This window comes from Arvicola amphibius, chromosome 11, assembly GCF_903992535.2.
Source record: "Arvicola amphibius chromosome 11, mArvAmp1.2, whole genome shotgun sequence".
NCBI lineage: Eukaryota > Metazoa > Chordata > Mammalia > Rodentia > Cricetidae > Arvicola > Arvicola amphibius.
In genome coordinates, this window is record NC_052057.2 from 21348488 (window position 1) to 21373721 (window position 25234).

General features: G+C 43.7%; 1 protein-coding gene across 1 annotated transcript in view; it reads left to right on the forward strand.

Annotated features, from left to right (window-relative positions):
- The window catches only part of Wwtr1 (WW domain containing transcription regulator 1), a 115120-nt gene that overhangs the window by 50679 nt on the left and 39207 nt on the right, over window positions 1-25234 (forward strand). The window contains exon 3 of the mRNA XM_038348261.1: window positions 20882-21018. Within this exon, the coding sequence (XP_038204189.1) occupies window positions 20882-21018 (137 nt within the window). The remainder of the gene's footprint in view (window positions 1-20881; window positions 21019-25234) is intronic.

The window sequence follows — 25234 nt, forward strand, 5'->3', positions numbered from 1 at the left end:
AAATTAACCGTAATGACATTTTCCTCGTGTCCTGGTTAGGGTTTTTATGGCTGTGAAGCACCATGACTGTAATAACTCTAGTAAAGAAAAACATTTAATTGGGGCTGGCTTAGAGGTTCAAAGTCTTAGTCCGTTATCCTTATAGTCGGAAGCATGGCAGTGAACAGGCAGACGCCATGCTGGCGAAGGAGCTGAGAGTTCTACATCTGGATTAGCAAGTGGCGGGAAAAGGGAGACACTGGGTCTGGCTCGAGCATTTGAAACCTCAAAGCCAACCCTCAGTGACCCACTTTTTCTGGCGTGACTACACCTAGTCCAACAAGGCCTCACCTCCTAATAGTACCAAACCCAATGGGGCCGACGGGGACCACATTCATTCAAACCACCATACAAGTTAGGTGTCATGGCACACAACTGTATGCCAAGTATTCTAGAGGCCATGGCAGGAGGATCCCAAATTGGTAACGTGTCGGTTTCATGAGTTTGAAGCCTGCTTAAGAAACTTACTTGAAAAAAGAGAGTTTCTCTGAATTAATTTGAACAGTTATCATGAACTGACTTAGAATGAAATTTGTGTCTTTCAACAGAGCCAGATTTTTTTGAATGACAATAAGTCCTTTTCTTGGTAGCAATCTACTTAATAATGCTACAGAATAGATTCTCTTATTCCGATCTTAATTAGTATTATTAACTCTTGGATCACAATTACATATTACAGAGCAAACCTATCATCCATCCATCCATCCATCCATCCATCCATCCATCCATCCATCCATCCCGCCGTCTGACTGATTGTCCCGTCTGTCTGTCCATCCATGTGAAGGTTTCCATGGTACCTAGAAGAGTTCAAGGAGGTTTCAAAGAGGCTTTGAGAGGCAAAGAAGCTGTTGTAAAGACCCGTCCTGAAGATGGGTCCCATTACTGTTGGAGGTCGTCTGGAGGAAGTACTGTAGGAGCCGAGGTTCCTTGGAGGCTCTAGAGAAAAGGGAAGAGGAAAGAGCCAACAAATGGATGAATGGGTAGATGGGCGAACTGTGTAATTTAAATAAACAGTGCAGAGCCTGGTCAAGCAGAGGTTCCTGGGACAGTCTGGGGAGATTTGCCTTCGCATTCCTTACTGTATCTAAAATGGAGTCTTTCTGGGGAAGTCACATTCTGCTTTAGCAAAAATGAAGTATAAGTTTTACAGGGAAATACATAAGTCACAAACATGGTACTTAATACATTTTTCACAGACTGAACACATAAGTGGCTTTTGTATTAAGAAATAGGCCATTTCCTAGGTCCCTTTCTGCTTCTTTTCAGATCCTTTGGCCCCAAGAGTGACCCTGACAATTACAGCCATGAGGTCCTTTGCGTATTGAAAATTACTTTCATTTCTCAGAGAAACCACGAAGTAGAGGAGCCATTGAAAGGCGTGTATGTTTTAGCTATTGTGATGGTTTGGATAAAAATAGCCCTCATAGACTCATGTTTTTAATGCTTTTAGTGATCAGAGGGTGGCAGTACTTGAGAAAAATGAGGAGGTGTGGCCTTGTTGGAGGAAGTGTGACACTGGAGATGGGCTTTGAGGTTTCAATGTCTTTGTGCTGCCCGTGAATCCTGATGTAGAATTCTCAGCTACTTCTCCAGCACCATGTCTGTGTAAATGCCACCATGGTCCCCACCATGATGATAATGAGCTAAACCTATGAAGCTGTAAGCCAGCCCTAATTAAATACTTCCTTTTATTAGAGTTGCTGTGCCCATGGTATCTCTTCACGGCAAGAGAATGCTAAGACAGCTGTGGATTATGAAAGCCTACCTTCAAAGACATTTTTAAATGATATACTGTATATATCTTCCCACGACATATTTCCCACGGCGAAGCTTGACATAATGGTTTCTTTCAGCCTCTCTTCCTAATTCCTGAGAATTAGGATTTCATCAACAAAACTCTAAAGGATAAGTTATAGAACTCAAAGCGCGTTTGTTTCCATCTGTGTGAGTGTTTCAAAGTTTTCAAGTCTCTGTCCGTGTTAACAATGGAGGTAGTCAGTTAGGTGGGCTCTGGGCAAGGCTTTTGTGGAGTTTTCAATCCTGAGGGCAAGGTTGAGGCAAGTCAGGAAAAGGACTTCTCTAAAAAGCAAAACTAAAAGGGGATAAGGGAGGCACCTGGAGCGATGGCTCAGCGGTGAAGAGCACTGTCTGGGTGTTCTCCCAGAGGACCCAGGTTCAGTTCCCACCACCCACACGGTAGCTCATCCTTAACTCAAGGTCCAAGGGATCCTGCACTCTCATCTGGCTTCAGTAGGTACCAGGCATGCGTACAGTGCAGGCAAAACACTCATACACGTGAAGTGAAAATAATAAGTCCCCCAAAGAGCAAGCTCATTTGGACTTGGTGGCTCATACCATCATCCTGGCACTTAGAAGCTGAGGCAGGACAGTTGCCATTAGTCCGAGGTCAGTTTGTACTTAATAATGAGACACGCCCCTCTTTTGACAGCATAATCTCTTGATTGTTTCTTTGAGAATTTCACATCATGAACCCCAATCCCTCTATATCCGCCCCCACCCTTGCAACACCCCCACCCAAGAAAATTAAAAAATATTAAAACCAAACCAACTGAACAAACAAAACAATCTCTTCGTTCTTTCTTTCCTGTCTCCGCAATACCTCTTCATTCATCTCTGTGGCATCGGGAGTCGAGGTGTGTCTCACACAGTATATCCCTTTGTCCAACCAGCCTTACTTTCAAATGTCCATTGTGGTCAGGTTCAAGGCCCCTAGTTTCTGGTACACCATCATCACTGGGCTGAGACCCTGTCTTAAACAAACAAAGAAACATCTAAGAGTGGGCGGTAAGAAAGAAATTGTCAGTCTCAAATAGTCAGGAAATAATTCTGAAGTCTCCTGGCTTGGGGTAATTACAATGAATGTAGCTAAATAAGAGGAAACTAGGGTAGGAGTGTGTGCTTTCTTTTAAGTGCTCTCACCGAATCCTGAGGGCTTTGTGTGCAGTACATTTACTGTGGAAAAGCTTGTGGCCCACATGATGCTAAGCCAGTAGCCAGCAGCTAGCACAGCACATGGAATCTGAAGTTGGTCTTTAGTCTCCTGAACCGCGCTATGGGACTTTGGTGACTTTCCAGTGAGCTGGACTGCGGATCAATGGTGACAGGCTAGTTTGTGTTGTCTGGTGAAGTCCCCGTTGGTCCCTGGTAAGCTCTGCATGTATTAGGCTGCGTGTATTCTGGGAATGGCCTCCGCCTAGTAATGTGGTTGGCACATAACAGTGACTTTGCTCTGTGCCTGACGTTTTCTGGGATAGTGTAGAAGTCAGTGGTGTGGGTTTTCAGTGTGGCATGTCCTAGGGACACTAGTGGAAAGTGACTTGCTAAAATAGAAAATAAGATTGAACAGCTGGGTTGATGGCTTGTTGCTTGGTTCCCACCAGTTGTCTCAAAGGGATGGAGGAAGAGCCACCCAGAGTGTCCTCTAGCAGCTGTGACTTCAAACTAAGCGGAGTTTTGTTTTGAAAGCACCTAAGAATAGGCTCTTGGTTTTAAAGTAAAGAAGAAGATTAAAAAGTTTCCTGAACACAAATAGTGCAGATCACTTTTTAAAACACACAAGTTTGGTTTCAAACTATAAATATGTTTATATATGCACATTTATAGATTTGACCTCACACACATGCACACACACATGTATGTACACACTCACACACAGAGGTTATTATTCTCTAATGTTCTTACTGTCCATTCTTCTGTCTGATCTGATCTGGTTCTGCTTTGGGGGAAGTTGGTATTGGCTTGCTTCAGAGCCAGAACTACATAGCATCCTGCTTACATTTGCTCAGGGGCTCTTTTTGTTGTTGATTGGTTGTCTTTTGTTTTTGTTTGTTTTTGATATAGGGTCTCCCTTTGTAGTCTTCGCTGGCCTAGAACTCACTCTATAGGCCGTATTGGTTTTAGACCCACAAGAGATCCACCTGCCTCTGCCTCTCAAATGCTGGGGTTCAAGGTGTGCGCCACCATACCCAGTATGCCTAGGAACTGCCTGAGGTTTGTAAATTCTGGTTAGTTGGGGGTGAAAATAATTAATTATATAATCTATGAAATATTGTGAGTGCTCAGACAGTGCTGCCAACTAGAATTGTCATGCTTGGCATCAGTAGCATTAGTAGTGGATTTTGGAATTTAATCCGTACACACTGCCATTAAGACCGTGTCTTACAATGTATCTCCGCCCATCCTCATCCTCACTGTACTTGAATGCTGTGGTTAGCAGGCATGTTTGCGCACATGTATGTGATAGGACATTGGTAAGTGTAAAGAAAGTCACTCGAATACATTTAAAATGAAAGCTTTATATATGCATAAAGGTCCTATACATTTTAGGGGTAACTGTACTGTCTCATGACTTCTACACTATTTGAAGGAAACCTTTACAGGGCCAGGATTACCTTCTAAAAATCTCATACAAGAACATACTTGAAATTGCTCTGGGCCAGGGACACCCTGACTAAGTCTGACAGTTTTCATTACCTGAGAAGCATAGAAGTCCATTTGGTTCCATGACGCCCTTGAGTCAGTGTTCCCCATGGCCACACAGGCACCTTTGGATTGACTGGTCCCCATTTTCATTGCCTACCTGTCCTCCCTCCCTCCCTCCCTCCCTCTCTCCCTTTCTCCCTCTCTCCCTCCCTGTCTTTCTTGTTAAAATGATCATAATTTTAATGGGAATTTTCCAGGCTAAAGCTCAGTTTCTTGGCTTAACAAAATTTATTGTTCCAGAGATATTTGGGGCAAAGAAAGATGTGACATGTCAATGTGAATTCAGGGTTTTTATCATTTTTTTCATTTCATGTCAGTGTGATGACAGACTGCACATTAGACATCATATGTTACAATGAATGTTATATATATATATATTTCCATATGTTTCACATTTATTATGTCTATGACTAGGCAAACATGAACCTCTTTTAAGAACGAGTCATTTGGAATGACTTGAGATCCTTACCCAAAATGGAATCAGTCTTTCTATCTCTCATCCCTTCCATTCTTCCGTTCTTGTGTGCGATACCTGTGTGCATGGTGCTTGCGTGTGACAGCATGTGTGCTGGTGGGCGTGCATAAGGATGCTGGAGGAGAATGCTGGATCTCTTCATCTCTTGCTCTTACTGCGCTTAGACAGACCCACTTACTGATGAGACCCTACCCATTCGGCAGCTAGGCTGGCCAAATGGTATTGTTTCATTCTCTAGTTTTTATGTCCTTGATAGAATAAAAATCCTCCTGAATGAGTTTTATGAGTACTTGTTTTTTGGGATGTTTTTGGGATGAATAATATTCCTTTGATACATTTGGAAATTTTTTTCTTTAAAAGACAGGGTCTCATGTATCTATCCAAAGATGGCCTCGACCTCCTAATCCTCCTGCCTCTGCCTCTTAGCTGCTAAGATTGCAGGCCTGTGCCACCACATCTGGTGACTCTGTCACGCTGAGAGTAAAATGGTTTGTTGGACTAAACTCATTAAATGTGCTCATTCATTGACTAGCTTGTCAATGTACAGCCATTGCTTTATTTGTGTATTCCTAGTAGAGTTTAATCCCTGCTGTATGTCAGGCCTTCAGTCCTCTCAATCCATGGTTGGGGCTGCTCTGAAGTTGAGAAATTTTAGAGTCTTTGGTTTCAAGCCTGGGGGTGGTTGGCTATAATCCCAGCCCTCGGGAGGCCGAGGAAGAGGCTCCGGTGTTTAAAGTCAGCCTGGACGACATAATGACATCCTGTCCCATAAAACCAAAAGCTCATGGAAAGGAAAGGCCCAAATGTATCCTGTATAGAAAATAACGTTTCCTCTCCAGATACCGTGGTCTTTATCCCAGCTCAGAGTTCCTCTCAAGTCAGTGGAAATTGTATAAGGAATGCGCGGCCGGATATGCCTCATGGTGGGATGAGAAGGAACCCGGGAGCGAGTCAGGAGACTAAATTTAAACTGTTATTTGTAGTGAGTATATAATTAACATGGGTTAATGGTGAGAAATGAGCAACCAAAGTAAGTTTCTTCCTCTAATAAAACAAATAAACAAAGAAACCAGAGTAGGTTTCTTTTTTCTAAATAAAAAAAGGAAGGAAGGAAAAGGAAAAAAAAAGAGTTGATGGGAAAAGAGGAAAACACAGTTAAACAAGCTATGTGTATTCTCTTTAATAGGGACAGTCAAAGGAGGGGCTGGGGCAGTGGTTCTGTGGTTGAGTCCTTGCTGCTATTTCAGAGGGCCTGAGCTCAGTTCCCAGCACCCACCCCCACTGGCAGCTCGTAGCCATCTGTAAGGCCGATGGAGATCCAGTGTCCGCTTTTTGGCAGGCACCAGGCATATATATCTCATGGTACATAGACATACAGGTGGCCAGAACACCAATACATATAGAAGTATTTTTAATTCTAATTTTTCTCGATTCAGTATGTGCTGCTCCTTCTTGGACCAGGCAGATGCCAGTAATAGAAATCTTACAGCTGGCAGGCTCGAGGCTGACAGGTGCTGGATAGATGCCAGAGTGTCGCAGAGAATGTAGTCCCCGCTTGATCTCACGTCCGCTGACACCTCCTTCAGATTTCCCATTGCAGTCAAGCAGTTGCCATAGGCAGCTGCCAGACACTGCTTACAGAATTTGCCTGACTCTCTTTATCCTTTCTTTGTGTGGTCTCCCTTTCGTGACTCTCTGGGAGTCTAGGTACCTTCAGGCTGAGCAGTAAGGGAAGTATTACAGTGTTGCGTTTACAGATGGTAGCTAAGCAACTAGCTAGACTGCTGACTCTAATCTCCAGCTGTGAAATAATTTTGTTTGTTTTTGATTGGATATATGTATGAGTGTTTTGCCCTCTTGGATGTCTATACACTACGTGTGTGTAGTACCTACAGAGGCCAGAAGAGGGCACATGATCCTCTGGAACTGGAGTTACAGATGGTTGTGAGTCATCATGGTGATGGCTGGGGGGTCCTACCTGGGTCCTCTGGAGGAGCAGCCTGTACTCTTAACCATTGAGCTATCTCTCCAGCCCCAAGAATTGCTTTATTTTTAATTTTGTATGTATGCACATGAGTGCAGATGTCTACATGGGGTGGGGTGGAGGGATGCGGGGAGCTCAAATCTCCCAAAGGCTGTAGTTACTGGTGGATGTGAGCCACCTGGTGTAGGTGTTGGGAAACTCAAGTAAGCGGCAAGAACAGTATGTACTTTGAAACTGCCGAACCATCTCTCAGCCCCATAGCTGTGAAATTATTTTTTGTGACATTGTAATTAGTTTAATATATATAATATAAACATATAAGTTTATATTATAATATTATATTATAATATATAAGTTTAAATGTGGAAAACAGCCTTGTTTTTAAAGAAGGAAGTGAATTCTGTTGTGGGGGAGGAAATGAAGAGTAGCTTTTCTTCCCCAAATTAGAAGAATAATGCTTTAATGAAGAAAATTCAAAGAAATCTAAAGCCTGCTTCCTCCTCATTCATATGTATCCTATTACCCTAAATGGGATTATGTTTTCTCAGCAATGTATCACAGACATCCCTCCATTAAACAAAATATAGATCTGTGTCATTTATAATAGCTCTTCGGGTTTCCATTGCCCACACTATACTATAATTTATTTACCCATTGCATAAACATACATTTAGCATAGAAATAAGACTACAGAGTCTGTCTTCTTAGATGCACTTTGCACACTTTTTGTTTGCCCAGCGCTTCTGATGCCAGATTCTCCAGCATGCCACCCAGGTATCCTATAATTTAACTCAGTTCTGAGAGTGTGTAGCTCGGTGTCCTATCACTTTCTCAGGTCCTTGAGAGGCCTTGTAGGTCATCCTAGCTCCACAAAGCAAGCAAGCGATGTCCAACACCATCGTATTAGAGATAGTCACCTCTCACAGGATAACGTCCCAGTCCCCAAGACTGTCCCTCTCTCTCCAGTTACTGATGCTAAACACTCGGCTTTTCCTTGTGCTTCTCACCAGCTGACAATCAGGTTCATGTGAGCCCTTGGGGTTTGACTATGCCAGTTTGGTTTCGGTTGCTGTGATGAAATTCACTGCCAGCCTGGTAGCGGTGCTTTTCAAGACATGCATTGGCAAGAACTTTGCCCAACAGTGCTCCAGCAGCATAGATCTTGCCCTGCGAATCAAGAGAAGGGGTCCTATAAAAGTAAAAAGGTTCCCCACCCCGAAAGAAACTGTCAGTAGAGCAGACAGCCTACTGGATAAGAAAAAAAAATGAGGTTTTGCAGTAAATTAATGCCTGGCCTTATTTTCTCACATTTTTCAGGTTCTTTATTAATATAGGGTATTTGTAGATAGTGGGCTAATATTCAAAATTTACAAAGAGCCACTAAATTGAAACACATGCATACATACATACATACAAGCCTATCAGTTAACAAGTGGGCTAATGTCTTTCGAGATAGGGTCTCTCTGTGCAGTCCTGGAACTCAACTATCTACCCCAGGCTGGCATCAAACTCACAGAGATCCACCTCCCTCTGCCTCCTGAATGTTGGAATTAAGGGCAGGCATAATGAAATGAATGGACAGTTCTGCAAAGATGAAATAAAAATTGATAATAGACATTTAAGAATATGCCACACTATTGGTATCAGAGAAATAGAATTTAAAGCCACTTTACCCTACTTAGAATCTGACTAGGGGCTAGAAAGATGACTCAGTGATCAAGAACACTTTTTCTCTTGCAGAGGACCTGCGTTCGTTCTCAGCAGCCAGGTCGTTGCTCAATCCATGTCTAACTTCAATTCCAGAGGAGCCAGTCCAAATGTCCGTCAACAGGTGTTCATGTGTAAAGAAAACTAAGACCATGGAATTGGCGGGAAAACAGATGCATCTGGAAAATAATTACGTTAGGAGATGGAACCCAAATCCAAATGACAGGAGTTGCCGGGCGGTGGTGGCGCACGCCTTTAATCCCAGCACTCGGGAGGCAGAGGCAGGCGGATCTCTGTGAGTTCGAGACCAGCCTGGTCTACAAGAGCTAGTTCCAGGACAGGCTCTAAAGCTGCAGAGAAACCCTGTCTCGAAAAACAAAAAACAAAAAACAAACAAACAAAAAAAAACAAATGACAGGAGTTACGTTTTCTTTCATACGCAGATCCTAGCCAGCAGTGTGTAAATGTATATGTAAAGGGGTGTTTGAAAAATGATGCCAAGGATGCATGGAAAATGAGAGAAGAAAAAAGACTCGAGGGGTGTTGGGGGGCTCAGATCTAAGGTAGATGGAGAAGTGAGGGAGAAGTCCCTAAAATGTACTTTGTTGGGAAATGCCATAATGATATCTAACATCTGGTATGCTAATTTTAAAGGCTTAATTATTAACTGTCTCCAGGTCAGCTATTAGATACCCTGACTATTGAAATCTATAGGTTTTACAGTAAATCAATGCCCACCTTTATTTTCTCAGATTCTTTGGTAATCTAATCTAGAGTATTTGCAGATTTCTTCTTTCTTTTCTTCTCCCTCGTTTCTGTATTCTTTTTGCATTGTATTACTTAGATTTGTTTAAGTAGACAGTGTAGATAGGTTTTTATAAGGGAAAGGATGAGAAATAATAGTTTTAGCATGTATTGGTTCCTGGCATTACTGTTTCTGTTAAATGAGAAATACTCAACACAGAACTACTCAATAGATGCTCTTGTGCCCTGTTGGAGGAGACTAAGGCTTGGAGGTGATAGGTAAAGTGGCAGTGGCCTCCTAATTAGCGACAGCTCATTTTACTGCTTTCCACCAAAGATGCCAAAGCATGTGTTAAAAATCACCGTGGGCTGGGTGGCGGCGGCGGCACAGGCCTTTTATCCCAGTACTCAGGAGGCAGAGACAGGCAGATCTCTGTGAGTTCAAAGCCTGTTTGTTCTACAGAGTGACTTCCAGGACAGCCAGAACTACACAGAGAAATCCTGTCTCCAAATACTGGAAAATAATAACAAAACAAAAACTCAAACATGAGTTGAGTCATGAAGCATATGTTTGCCAGGCACGCACACGGCCTGGGTTTGGCCCATGTACTTCCAGTCGCTTTCAAGACCCTTGTGGCATGATCCCTTGCCTCAGAAGTCTAGCATCTTCGTTTCAGTATGTTGGCATTTGTCTTTTCCCCTTCTAGTTGCTCCTTACAAAACGGTCTCGTGGCAGTAAAAAGCCCTTTGAGCCTCCCTCCAGACTCTGGGGTTCGTGCCAGCCCCTTTGTTGTTGGTTCTTGTTGTCTTGTGCCTTGAAAACGGGAGGAGAAAGTGGGTCAGACAGCCAGAGCTGTGGCTCATCTTCCTAGAATTAAAGGAGGAAAGAAACCAAAGCTAACACAAAGGGACCGGCTCTCCCCACGTGAGTTGATGACGGGCTCACTAATGGAAAATCATTGCTTGTGCAGATGTGAGTTCAGAGGGCAGATCCTGAAGCTTCCAGGGTCCTGTGCCCCAACAAAGGAGTGTGTTTGTTATGCGGAACGGTACAGAGGAGGTAGAGGTGTGTCTCTCTGTGGCCTGCTTCCTGGAGAGCAGGAAGGACAAGAAGGGGCAGGGACTTTCTGTGGGGTCATTAGTTCAGTACCCAGCTCCTGAAATGTAACTTGGGCTTTTCAGAGCATGTTCCGTTGCCTGAATGAAGCCCAGGCCGTCTAAGGGCTGCCAGTCTTCAGTTGTTGTTTTCCCTATGTTAATCTCTAGAACATTAATTCTCCATTAAGTCCTGTCCTCCTGCCTGGAAATAGCTTTGCCCTCATCTTCTGGCCAAGTGGCATTTACTTCTTTTGGCCCAGTAGAAGGGAGAGAAGGGTAGGCGCAGCCCAGCCTGGAGACATTGGATATCTGGAGTGACTTGAGAGCAGCCAAGCCTTGGGTCAGTGGATGTCCCATTTAAGAACAACTGGAAAAACAGCACGGAGAAACATGTGTCAGACACAGAGAGCCTGGAAAAACAGTTTTCAAAGTATTTGAGCATTTATCGTAGTCAAGTGGCTTTAAAACACACTGAGCTGCTTTGCAGATGTCGGATGTAGGCAGTGTGGTTGGTTTGTCAAACAAGAAGCTATTGAGACAGAATGTCAGGCTCCGCACCATTGTAATTAAAAACAACAGCTCTTAGCCCCCTATGATCTCTTGTTTTTCCTCCTACCACATCCCCACCCTTGGCTTACCAACCTTTTGCAGGCCCACACACTGGAGGCACTCAGCAGCATGTAGACATTCAAATGGCACACATGCACTGCTCCATGCTGGCTGCAGTGGAGGAGCTGGCTGCAGTAGAGGAGCTGGTTGCATTGAACTTACTGCATATGCTATGCACTAAACCTTAGTAGAATTTTCAGTGGTAAACATACTCTGCGTGTTCACAACATGGGTGGGGACATAGCTCAGAAACACAGCGCTGTGTCTTTGTCTCCATTCCCACACTGATTCTGCAGTTGAATCCCTACAAGAAGACATAGCATTACTGTAAATGTTCTTGAGTAAATAAAGGGATGAAAACTTTCCAGTTCCTATAGATAATGAACTTCTTTTTTCTCCACTTGTCTTTTTTGTTATGTGATGTTTTACTCTTTTGCCTTTTGAGGGATCCACTACCCAGCTCTCAAATACATCACACACCAGCTTATTCTTAGTTAGGAATACCCGGCCTTAGCTTGGCTTGTTTCTTGCCAGCTTTTCTTAAGTTATCCTGACTATCTTTTGCCTCTGGGCTTTTATTTTCCTCTATTTCTCTATACCTTTCTTTACTTCTTTCTCTATGACTTGCTGTGTAGCTGGGTGGCTGGCCCCTGATGTTCTCCTCTCCTTGTTCTCTTTCTCATCTTTCATATTTATTCTCTCTGCCTGCCTGCCCCACCTATCCTTGCTCCTGCCTCGCTATTGGCCATTCAGCTCTTTATTAGGCCTTCGGGTGTTTTAGACAGGCAAAGAACAATAGCTTCATAGAGTTAAACAAATGTAACATAAACAAAAGCAACACACCTTAAAATATTTTCCAACACTTTTTCATTCCATGTTTTTGTCTGTGAGAACACAAATACCCAATATGTATTTTATAATTGTCTTTTTAGACATCTAGAAATAAGAAAATGGGGTGAAATAACTTTCTACATTCTGATTGAGTCCCAACAGTAGAGCCTAACAGTGCTTGGTGCATCTTTTAATAACATTATTAATCTCAACATGAGAAGAGAAGGAAAATGGTGGCTATTTATTTCATCTGTCTGTCTGTCTGTCTGTCTGTATCTGTCCTGTCTGTCTATGTCTGCCTCTGCCTCCCTAGTGCTGGGATTATAGACAGGCTGTGCCACCATCACCAGGTTGTTTATAATGAAGTTGTTTATGTAGCCAAGCTTCTTCCATGGGCTTTGTGGCTTGAGTCAAACAGAAAAAAAAAAAAAAAAAAAAAAAACACCACCAGGCTTTTCCTTGTCCTCTTGGGGGTTTGGGAAAATGAGATCAAGCAAGAATTTGGCTCTACTTACTTTACAAAGTCAGATTTGTCTGTCCTTGGTGATACTGAGGGCTAGAACAGGTGATGGCCTATCTCTCCACTGTGGCTGAACCCCTTATCCTCTAAAGACAGGGCCATGAGTCACACTGTAGGGCAGGATTGATGAGCCATTTCCCAAAGTAGTTTTTTTGACCGAGACAAACACATTCATCGTGTTTTTCTTTCCTGTCCTGAGCACAAAACACTGGTAAATAAACCCTTTCAGGAACCACAGATATTAAGCTAGCATGGCCCCCAGTTGGCTCTCACTGCTTTCCTGTGCTGACAGCCACTGTGTCTCACTTCTGACTCACTTCTGCCCCTGCCGAGTAGCTTCAGAGGGAGTGAATTGAAAGTAAGTGGAGCTCTGGGAAAAAAAAAAAAAAATTGAGGTAGACAGATCAGCACAGCTGGCCCCAGTGCAAGGCCTGTTCGCACCTGATGCTACTAAGTTAAACCACTAGCTTCTTGGCAAGGCTGGGATGGAAGTCGAGGATTAGAGCCACGGTGGTTAAAAATACAATCCCTGCCATTTAGAATTCCAGACAACCCTGACATTTTTGGAAGTGGAAAGTAAGCAGTGGAGACCGGAAGCAGGCGCCAAAACAATGCGTCTGGTTTTATATCATCATCTTTTGTTAGAAGATCTTAAAAATCCCCCTATCAATGAATGAGCCGGCACCCCTGTGTCATAGCCTACAGCCGTCTGCTGTAGTGAAAATTGGGCTGGTACCTTTGAACCGCAAGTTCCTTGTGGTTTCAGGAGGTGAATGCCCACGTGTTTCTGTGGTGTGAACAGAACAGTTTAATGTATGGCCCAAAGTCAATTTTTATAGCTTTGGGATTTGGATGGGGACTGTTTCGATACTGGATTGGTCAGCTGTGTGCATCTGAAGTTGAGTTTTTGTCTCCATGTGTATCCTAGGTTAGTTTTTTGTCTCCATTTTGTATCCTAGGTTAGCCAGGGCGGTGGCCATCGGATTTGGGAGGTTGGCAGGAGAACTGTCACTGGTTATAGTTAATGAAAGCTGCTCAGGGACAAAGGATCAATGGGTGTGAAAACAAGAAGAATAAACGGAGGAGGGAGAGTGGTTACTTGAGAAATACACATGAGCTGTGCACCTGTTTGTTCATCCTGTGAGGTAGCAATGCTCGCTTTCTGGTGGTCAGTGTGTTGAACCTCAAAAGTGAGCTCCTCACCAGTGAAGAAGGCAATGCACAAGCACAGGGCAGGCATCTGGTCTCCTATTGTGAACAGGACTGAACCAGCTGAGGCTGAGCCTGAGCCGTGAGCTGAGTATCTCCATAGTGGTGGCGGCTTCTGCCATGGGCTCCCACTGTCATCTAATTCTATGGCATTCTGGTTTTAGATGGCAAGCAGAGGAGGAAGTATGTGCTTGGGCCTGGGAAAATTAGTAAATGATCATGGCCGCCACCTTTTCTCTTAAGGTTTAAGGCACGGTCTTTGGTGTCAGAAGAAGGAAATCTCATCTCCAGAAAGCAAAACAAAAGATAGTAAACAGATGTGCCAGAACTGAGTAAAAGATATAGAATGTTTTGCTGTTTTTCAAGTCTTGAAATTTAAGTCAGAATGCTTTTCGAGAATGTTGAATTAGTTTGGAAGATGGGTAATGTTTGTCTCTGAAAAGTAAACTAGAAACTGTAATTAGGAAGACTCTCTAAACTTCAAGTCTTGGTCATGCCTTGCTATCTGCTTAAAAATTGACATGGATAGAATCTGTTGCCTGCTTCTAATGAGTACAATTCACTTGGCAAACGCTTTCTGAGAATTTATATGCCTTATTCAAATGTTTCAATTTTCATTTTGAACACTTACTGAGACAGAGTCTAACTGTATCTGTTCACAGAAAGCAGTTTGCAAAGCTGTTTTACTTAGCAGTGTTTAAAGTTATTACCTTTGTTTGTTTATTTATTTTGAGACAGGATTTCATTATGAGCCCTGGTTGTCCAGGAACTCACTTCATAGACCAGGCTGGCCTCGAACTCACTGAGAACCACCAGTCTCTGCCTCCCAAGAGCTGGGATTACAGGTGTGCACCTCCAGGCATGGTGGTAATCGCCTTTAATACATACGTGTTGTATAGTATTAAGGGGGTGGTGAACTGGCCCCAGGGAATCAAATTTATCTATACTTCAGATTGGTTTTATAATGTCATGGGGATTGCAAGATTTTTTTTTTTTAATGCCTTCCGTGTGCCATGCAGTTTGTTCCGTGGTCATTAGAAAAGCTAGCATTTCACTGGAAGAGAAACAAGAGATCTCCCCCAAATAAGAGGGGAGTCAAGGAAGAGGTTAAAGAGGAACAACAGTTACGATTGACTTCTGAGCCTCAGTTTCCCTTTAAACTCCCATCTCATTGGCACAGCTCTATGTATGTGCTTCACTCAGTTGAGGTGGGTAAAGAGGCAGGGAAAAGTCCCTCTAAACCCCGTGGTGGTGGAGCTCTGGTACTGACTGTAGTAGGAAACTCTGATATAATAAAGAGAGGGGGGCCCAGGAATAGGGCAGTAAAAAGACAAGGGCACTTGTGGTCATTCCTATTTTTATATTATTATATGCTTCCAGCAATACAAAACATACCACACAGCTTTCTCTACTTCAAAAAGTCTTTGTTGTCTGACTTCCTTCCAACAAGTTAAGTGTATACTAGGGCAAGGATTGGTAGGTCAATTCTTCCAAAAGCTCCAGCCAGTAAGAAGCTGGATGATTCTCTCTCTCTCTCTCTCTCTCTCTCTCTCTCTCTCTCTCTCTCTCTCTCTCTCTCTCTCTCTCTCTCTCTCCCCTCGTCAAGGTTGTATATTTCTAAAATACCTTTTTATTTTTATCCTGCCCAGTGCATGCATCATGCATAATAGGTGTATAATCTATGGTTGGTTGAGTAAATTTTGTCAGCCTTGAGCTTGAGGCAGGAGCTGCTTGCTTTTCCTGTGCTCACTAAGGAAGGGAACTTGGGAATCCTGGTCATGAAATCATGAAACCTGTTAAGTGACTTTGATAGTCTCAGATGCTGAGAACTGACCTGCTTTACTTGTGCTTGCATATTTGAGATAGGGGTTTTGCTTGTTTGTTTTGTGTTTCTCCTTGTCTGTGAAAGCCAAGTCGTGGGTGGGTTCAAGACTTATCCTGTTCAGTGACACAGGATCTGTGTTAGTATTAAAGTTCAGGTTCCCAGGTATATTGTGATTTCAAGACTGATCTTTTTGGCTCGTTGAGAGCCTGATAATAGGTTAAAGTGGCAGCAGTGGCTTTGGAGAGGGCTGTATGAGGGTGGCTTTGGAGACCTGTCCCCAAGGGTGACTTGGATGCCGTATGTACTTGGGATATGAGTCTAAGCGGGGTAGAGGATGAGTTTTGTTCAAGGAAGTGGATAGAAGGGGAGAAGTTAAGCCAGCAAGAATATGGACGGGACCCACAGCCTTGCCTCCTTTGGAGGAGAAGAACTGATGCACTGGGAAGAAGGAAAGGGAGCTCCAGAGCAAGCTGCCTAGTTAGGCTGGCTCCCTAGACTAACTGAACTGCTCTGGGTGAAATGAAGAGTGGAACGTTAATGAGGAAGACGTCTGAAGTCAATCCAAGGCCTCCTTCTGCATGTACATGTGCATTTGGACTTGCACATACATGCCCACACATGTGAATAAACGAACACACACACACACACACACACACACACAGTCACACTATACATGAGAGAAAGAAAACACTGACTTATAGAGGCTAACAAGACAAAAGGCTCTTAAAGGACAAAGCAGTGCTTGAGAGGAGAAAAGCAGAGGTAGTGGCAGTGCCCCAGGCTGCTGATAGGGAGGGCTAGGCTTGCACCCGAGGGGTGATCTGACGGTGAGAGTAGCGTGCCTCCTCTCTCTGTTACAGTTACTCTTTACCCCACAGAATTTATCGAGTAATTAAAACGACATTCGTCTTTATGGCAGAAAGTATTAATCCACGGAAAAAGATTATTTGATACATTAGTTTTCCAGAAGCCATCCTTTCCAGTCAAGAATCTTCTCAGAGGCCAGTGAGCTGGCCTTTCCGGTCTGTTGGCAAACCCCAGGTCCCTGGAGCTGCTGCTCACTCAGGGCTGGCCAGTTGTGGAGCAAACGTCTGCTGGAGTTTGAAGCCTGCTACTGGAGTTGGTCTTCAAAGGAAGGAGAAAGGCCACTCCTTTGTATTTATTGTGACCACCTCCCTGTCACATGCTATTCAAGGCCCTTCATGGGAAACCTTTGTAGGGATTTTAAGGCTATGGAAAAGTTTTTGGTTGTGAAGAAAAGTTTTCCTTCCTCTTCAGAACTGTTATTCTTTGTAAGAAGCATGGGGCCAAGAGACCGGTTCCATTTACCCCCTTTTTGGACTGCATGAAGATGGGCGGGAAACTTTTTGTTGTTTGTTGTGTTTTTTTTTGTTTTGCTTTTGCCTTGTTTTGTTTGAGACAAGGTCTCTCTGTGTAGCCTTGAATCTGTCTGTCTATCTATCTATCTATCTATCTATCTATCTATCTATCTATCTATCTATATCTTGGTTTTTTTGAGACAGGGTTTCTCTGTAGCTTTGGAGCTTGTCCTGGAACTAGCTCTTATAGACCAGGTTGGCCTCAAACTCACAGAGATCTGTTTGCCTCTGCCTCCTGAGTGCTGGGATTAGGAAAGGCTAAAGGCGTGCGCCGCCGCCACCACCACCGCCACCACCAGCCTGGGCTGGCCTTGTCTTTAAAGAGATCTGCTTGACTCTTCCTGGAGTGTGGGAATTAAAGGCGTGTACCACTCCACCCAGCTCCAAGATTATATATTTGAAGATGCTATGAGGATTTCTAAATTCTTTCGAAATGAAGTGCCTGTAATCACTCCTATTTTTAATATCATTATATTCTGAAAAGAGCTTATATTCTAAAAATCTGACTGTCCCCTAGACTGAGAGGGAGTAAAGGAAGAGGTTAGAGGGGGGAGCATCTAACAATGAGTGCGACTGGCCCTTAAATCTCCCGAAATTTATCTTCCAGGTCTTGTACATATTTGCACATGAATTTCCTTTTGTTCCTTTTTTGTGCCTTCAATGAGTATTTCAGCCTTGGCTGGTTATGAAAACAATTCAGAGCCACTGTTAAAAGTATTTCGATAGGAAAAACACAGCAAAACAAAAACCAAACAAAAATCCCTACCAGTCAATCCATTACCTGATTATATCACCATATATGGTTAGTTTCCCCCGTTTTTATTCCCTTTTCATATTTGAAAATAAGGCGTCATGTATTTATAGACTATTTAAAGTATAGGAAAATTCAATATATGAATATATAGATGTGTTGATGTTAACTTCCACAAGAGATTATACTTTTAAAATAGAAGGCCCTTTCTTAAAGTAGAGCTGGCCAGGGAATACAGCCAGGAAGGAGGTGTGGGAGTAGTGGGGAAGTGGGGATTAGTCTAGCTAACTCTTAGTCCTGGCAGATAGCAGGCTCACACTGAGAAACAGGAGAAAGGAAGTGACTCAGCCATATAGAGGGGCCTGAGATGAGGCAGGGCAATGAAAGAGTGAACGACATCCTTTGGGTTTGGGGAGTGGGTGAGGGGACCAAAACTGAAGGCTCTAAATGGCTTAAGCCAGGGGAACAATTAGTCAAGTCTAACCTGGGGCACTACCTTTAACCAGTAACCAGTACAGGCGCCCCTGAGTTTGCATGTAGGTGAGAGTGGTGTCTAGCCTTTTGACACTGGGACAGAATGTGGTTTACAAACATGTCGTCTCCACTCATAGAATCCTGAGGTGTTTTTACAAATGAATAGTTTTGTCATTTGAGGAGAAAGCCATTCATTCATAACCCCTGTACAGCGGTCTCCCCGATACCAGCTCAGCTTTCCTGTCTCGCACCCAAGCAAGGCTCCTCTTTTATTGAAGTCATGGAAGGCCTTGGAGGACACAATCAGCAGAGCTGGGAACAAAGCTCTTTAAAAAGTGATTGGCTGGTTGTAGATTTGGGAGGGCAGGCTGTGGTGGCTACCAGGATACTGTGGGAATTCTAGGACTTCAAGCCCTGGGGTAAGTCCTTTTTTTTTTTTTTTTTTTTTTTTTTTTGTCTTTGGAGTCAGACCTATCAGGACGCGGCAGAATGTCCGGATAGAATGTCCAAAGGAAGGAAAGCTGGAAAGCGTTGTTGACGGTCTTTAGGCATCCAGGGTTTAGCCACCACTTTGCATTACAGCTTTGTACACAGGGCCCCACTACATCCCATCACATTTATGAGCCATCAGCTGCTTGTTTAGAAGTGGGGAGAGTGGGGCTCAGCATCTGGGAATGGAGCATTCCAGTTGCTATGGTAATCCTTCAACTTTGCCCCTATATGTCGACGTCAATGACCTATCTCTGTCAACACATCCAGTACATTGGTATATCTCCCTATCAGGGGCAGACTGGGCTCTGGTGCGGGTTCTCAGATAGCATCAGTATTTACAATGCACTGGGCTCTGGTGCTCTGGTGCGGGTTCTCAGATAGCATCAGTATTTACGATGCACTGGGCTCTGGTGCGGGTTCTCAGATAGCATCAGTATTTACAATGCACTGGGCTCTGGTGCTCTGGTGCGGGTTCTCAGATAGCATCAGTATTTACGATGCACTGGGCTCTGGTGAGGGTTCTCAGATAGCATCAGTATTTATGATGGTGGTATCTTAGAGCAAGTCTCAGAGAAGGATTTGTGGTACCAGAGCAGAAAGTACTTATCTAAGATAAGCCTTCCTTGTGTGTGTGTGTGTGTGTGTGTGTGTGTGAGAGAGAGAGAGAGAGAGAGAGAGAGAGAGAGAGAGAGAGAGAGAGAGAGAGAGAGAGATGGTTTTACTTTTGCTGTCTGAGAGCATGTGGTGATCAGAGGACCACCTCAGGTGTTTTGAGGTTTAGGCTGTTTTATTTTGCTTTAGACTGGGTCTCATGGTTGTTTGCTGCCCTATAGGCCAATTTAGCCAGATGACAGGCCAATCTCTGCTTCCTAGCTTGCCTCCCAGCACTGTGACAATAGACACACAGTACTGTGTCAGGCCTTGCATGGGTTCTTGCATGGGTTTTTGCATGGGTTCTGGAGCTTTGAGGTCCTTATGTGCTGAGTGCTTCTCTCCCCCCCCCCCCCCCAAGCTGTCTTCTTCCTAGTCTGGAAATAGTAGGATTGGCCCCGTAAGAACAGTCATAGTTTCTTTAGTTCTGATTACTTTGCTAAAGGGAATTTACTTCATTTTGACATCTACTTCATTTCTGCTCGTTAGTTGCTTACTCTGATGGCTTGTGAAGAAGACCCTTTGGGGCTACGTGAGTCTCCTCATACCCAGAGGCTGACTGAAGGATTTCACTGCTGCATTTTTTGAAGATTGAGATGACATCTGCTGGGGTTGACATTCAGTAATCAAACTTAACCCCGGCCCCAACCCTCCCCATGTCCGGCCCTTGGCCCTTGGTTTATTGTTTATTTATTTTTTAAAAATCATAGCCAATTTGAAACTCTTAGAAGAATGTCCGTGTCTTCACTCTTCTAGGCAATGAAAGATTTCCCATGGTAACACATCCCAGTCTCGGAAGAAGCATTTAACTGGGAAGTAAGAAGAAACAAAACCAAAGGGGGGGGGGGCAAACTAAAAACAAGTTTACAGAAAGGAAATTTCTAGACCTAGCATAAATCCAGAGAGATAGCTATTGTAGTTTCTTAACACTGAAGATAAGAACACCTTTGTTATTCAAAATTCAGGTGTGTTTAGCAGCAATCACTTTCCTTTTGCATCTCAGGAAGTGTCTAAGTAGGGCTTGCCAGGAAGAGGCAAACCTGGTTATAAGACCAGAACAAAGGGATAATATTCAGGTTTTGAAAAAATCATGGTTTATTGTTTTTAATGGATATAGAAAGATCTGATTATATTTATAAAGCAAAGTAGGGGCACTGCGTCAATTTACTCATCTTTAAAATACACACACCCACCCACCCACACCCACACCCACACGCTTAAGATTGAGCTTGATGGAGTGGGGCAGGTGCTGAAAAGTAACCACAATGATCTGTGATGTGGTTTCGGGGCGGAGTATGGGACCAGCTTTTGGAGGGCTGCCTTCCAGGGTTATCTGTGAATGTGGAACCGGAGGGGGCCGGGAAGCAGCCGCGGTGCCGAAGTGTGTAGGCTCCGTGAGTTAAGTTGTACGCAGCCCTCTCTGCCGTAGCTCAACCAGAACGCGTGGCCAAAAGGGCTAGGGAGTCCTTGGGTAAAACCAGAAGCAGTGTGTCAGCCACTTGTAAGCCGACACAAGGGGAAGAGCCAGTGTCCCTGGTGTGCTGGTGCCGATAGTTTTTAACAAGTCATTCATTCTCTTCCTTCCTTTAGTCACATAGAAAAGATCACCACATGGCAAGACCCTCGGAAGGCGATGAATCAGCCCCTGAATCATGTGAACCTCCACCCTGCCATCACTTCCACGTCGGTGCCGCAGAGGTCCATGGCTGTGTCCCAGCCGAATCTTGGTAAGCCCCAGCCTTTGACTCCTAGCTGAAGGAAGTGTCTGAGTGACCTCGAGGGCAGGAGCGAGCGTTCTGCCAGAGGCCCCTGGAAGGAGATGGGAGAGAAGTGAGAGGGGAAGAAGAGAAGAAAAGGCAGGCAGTGAGGAGCCGAGGACCCAAGATTCTTTTTAAGTAAAACTTTGATGCGTTTGCCTACATGTTTGTGTGCATATCATGTGTGTATGTGGTACCTTTGGAGGCCAGAAGAGGGTGCCAGAACCCGTAGGATTGAATTGAGGCAGCTGCCTTGTGGTTGCTGGAAACTAAGCCACGGTCTGTGAGATCAGCAAGTACTCTTGTCCACCTGGAACTCCAGATCCAGAGGAATCTAGTGCCTCTGACCTCCTTTGACATCTGCCCTCGATATACCATACCTACACACATACACACATGATCAAACAAAATTCTATCATCTATCTATCTATCTATCTATCTATCTATCTATCTATCTATCTATCTATCTATCGTCTATTTAATTAGTTTTTTTCGAGACAGGGTTTCTGTGTGGCTTTGGAGTCTTGTCCTGGAACTAGCTCTTGTAGACCAGGCTGTCCTCGAACTCAGAGATCCGCCTGCCTCTGCCTCTCAAGTGCTTGGATAAAAGGCGTGCACCACCACTGCCTGGCTCCAAACAATAATTTAAAAAGTGCAAATACAAAGAAACCCAGGTGTCTATAGCTGGGGGAGGGGGTTATTTCTGGTTCTTCTGTTCCATTGTTATCCGTGCCTGGTTTTGTACTTGTTCCTTACAGTTTTTGTGACTGTGGTCCCATAGTATAATTTGAGAGCAAGTGTTATGATAGCCCAGCATTGCTCTTTCTGCTTTGAATTCCACTGGCTCTTCATGGTCCTTTCTACTACACTGTGGCTTTTGGGTTATTTTTTGTTCGTTTGTTTTTCTAGTCCTGTGAAGAATTCAGCTGAAATTTTGATGAGGTTGCATTAAACCTTTTAGACTATTTAAGATAATATAGTCATTTTTTACAGTATGTAATTTTGTCTATCCATAAAGATAGAAAGTCTTTTGAACTTGTTCTGTAGTCCAGGCTAACCTCGAACTCACAGAAATCTACCTGTCGCTTTTAACTGAGTGCTGGGATTAAAGGTGTATACACCACTGCCCAGCTATTTTCAATTTCTTTAATGTTTTAAGGTTTTCATTATAGGGATCATTCACCCTCTTGGTGAAATGAACACCTCCTAACACTTCCTAGGGTGTTAATTTTAAGATTTTTTTTAAATTAACTTGTCAAGTTTACTATTGGTATATACATAAAGGCCACTGATTTTTGTATGTTAATTTTATATCCTGCGACCTGGTAATGGTGGTGCATGCCTTTAATCCCAGCATGTAGGAGACAGGGGCAGGTGGTCAGCCTGTTCTACAGAGTGAGTTCCAGAACAGCCAGAACTATACAGAGAAACCCTGGTTGATTCCTTAGGATCTGTTAAGTACAGGATCCTGCCATCTACAAATACTGATACTTTGACACTGCCTTCTCCTATTTGTATCTATTTTCTTTCCTCCTCTTGTGAGTCTTCAAGTGCTGTTTTCAGCAGGCGAGGGGAGAGCGGCACCATTATCTCATTTTTGATTTTAAAGAAATTTTGTCAGTTTTGTGCCGTTTTTTATAACGTTTACTGTCGTCTTCTCCAAGGCTACCTGAAGGATGTTGAACTTGTCAAAGGTCTTTTCTGCGTCCATGGAGAAGCTTAAATAGTTTCTGTCCTCAAGTCTGTTTGTGTATATTATATTACATTTATTCGCATATGTTGAGCCACCTTGTGTGGTTTGGATGAAACCAATTTGGCCATGCCCCAGGGTGATGGGGCACTTTCTCCCTCTCTTCTTTGTTTTGTATTTGAGACAAGAGCTCCTTGGTAGACCTGCCTAGCCTGGAGTTCATGAAAACTAGGGTAGCCTAGAACTCCTTCCTCCATTGCCAAGTCCTGGCAGTGCTGGGATTAAAGGTGTGAACCACCACACTTCTTGCTGGGCCCTGGTTTGACTTGGAGGGTGACCTTGAACTTCTTATCTTCCTGCTTAGGCCTCCTAAGTGTTAGGTTGTGACTTAGGTTGTGCCTCTGCCCCTGGCTTCTAAGGTGCTTCTTAGCCAGATATCAAATGAGTTCCAAGTGCTTTGGGTATCTTCTAAAGTTTAGCCTGTATATCTAATCATGTTTTAGCTGTGTGAGGGGAGATTACCATATAAGCCCATTGCTTATCTCTCTATCTTGGAATTTCTATCGGGGAAATTGCCTCTGAAGGGGAAATTTGCAAAAAACCAAATTTCTTCTCCTTTAATCCAAATACTCACTCCCAGCATGGTATAATTTCCAACCTAAGTTTTAGTTTTGATATTTTCCACATTTGGTTGACTGGAAGGTTTTGCTGTTTCATTTTTATCTGAGTAGATTGGTGGCTTTTAGTCTGGATTACCAGACATCCGAGAAAGGAAAATGCTGGAAGGTTTTAGATAAGAAATAAGGGAGTTGGAGAGATGACGGCTCAGCAGCTGAGAGCACTTGCTGCCCTTCTAGAGGACCTGGGTTCAATTCCCAGCACCCACATGGCAGCTCACAACTGTCTGTAACTCCAGTTTCAGAGACTCCGACACACCATCACACCAATGCACATAAAATAAAGTTAAAAAAAAAAAAAGACATTTCTAGGCAGGAGCCCTGTGAATACTGTTGTTTGGGGAAGGAGGAAAGGGGACTAAACATTTGGAAGTTGATCATCCCCACCCATAACATAAATCAGATAAAATTTCATGTTTGAAGTAGGCTGTTGACTTTAATTATTATTAATATCCTTTCCTTTTTTTCTTTTTTAGTGAAGCAGTTATGTGAAAGTGACACATAGCTATCATCCTAGCAACTGGAAGGCAGAAGCAGTCAGATCTCTTTTGAGTTCAATTCCAGGCCAGTCAGGGCTACACAGAGAAACCCAGCTCCACCCCTAAATTTTTTTATGGTAGGAAGGAAAAAATATGGATCCAAAGAAATGATGCTTATATTAAGTAGTGTTATAGTATATAGAGCAATGGGCGTGGGGAAAATGCAGCCAGCTCCCATGCTCAGTCCTTTGCTAGGATGTGGGATTCCTGGGGGACTGTTTCGTATAGAAGGTAACATGAGGTCATAACTGAGCTTCTCTTGTGTTAGACTTTGTTGTTGTTGTTGACTCGTTAACTTCCGAGCCTGCAAAGTGGAACTAATGATTGGATCCTCAAGTAGAGTTGATCTGAGGAATGAGACAGTCCTGAGCAGCAAGTGTACAAGGAAATGCATTGTTGTGAGCTGGAGAGCTAGGTTTTCCTGGTCCCTGCACCCTCACAGGGCGAGCCTCTTCAGGACTCTAGTAGAAGAAAGCTTATGTTGTTCTTCCTTCAGGGGTCCCCAACCTAGCACACAGTTTTTTTTTTTTTTTTTTTTTTTTTTTTTGGTTTTTTTTTTTTTTTTTTGTTTGTTTGTTTTTTTTTTGTTTTCGAACAGGGTCTCGCTATGTAGCTAAGGCTTGCCTGGAACTCACTGTGTAACCCAGCTGGCTTCAAATTCTCCACCCTCCTGCTTCCACACCTTAAGCCTTCTGAGCGCTGAGATTACAAGAATATACCACCATGCTGGTTGCAGCTGGTTGTGGCAGCCTATGTCAGCGAGGCACTTTTGTTAGTAAATTGTGCTTTTACCGGTTGTACCAAGAAACAAAGCTCGCCCCAGTTCCATTGTTGTCAGGCCATGGGCAGAGAAATTCAGGGATGGCATTTGCGCTGTGAGCTGCAGCTGGGGAAAATTTCCCCTTCTGCACGTTGTGACATTTCTCAGACATAAATACTAAAACCATTCAACAATGTGAAAGTATTTCTTTGTTACAAAGAGACTGTGACATGCAGTTCTTTTTCCCAGCCCCAGCAGTCCTGAGGTCCTGAGATGTAGGGCTGGCCTGGGAGCATTTGCCATTCTCAGTGCTTTGAAAGCAGTCGCAGCCAGTTATGACTTCCAGGCAGTGGTCCTCCTAGCAGCAAGAGTGACCCAGGATGCTTCTTTGGGAACAAGGAGGAAACTTGATTCTGAAGATTTGTCCAACAACTACTACAAAGAAAGCAAGTAGTAACCATCCTAGGCCACACTGATCTTAGAGTCTAGTCAAGACTTGGTTTGGCACCAGTAGAACATT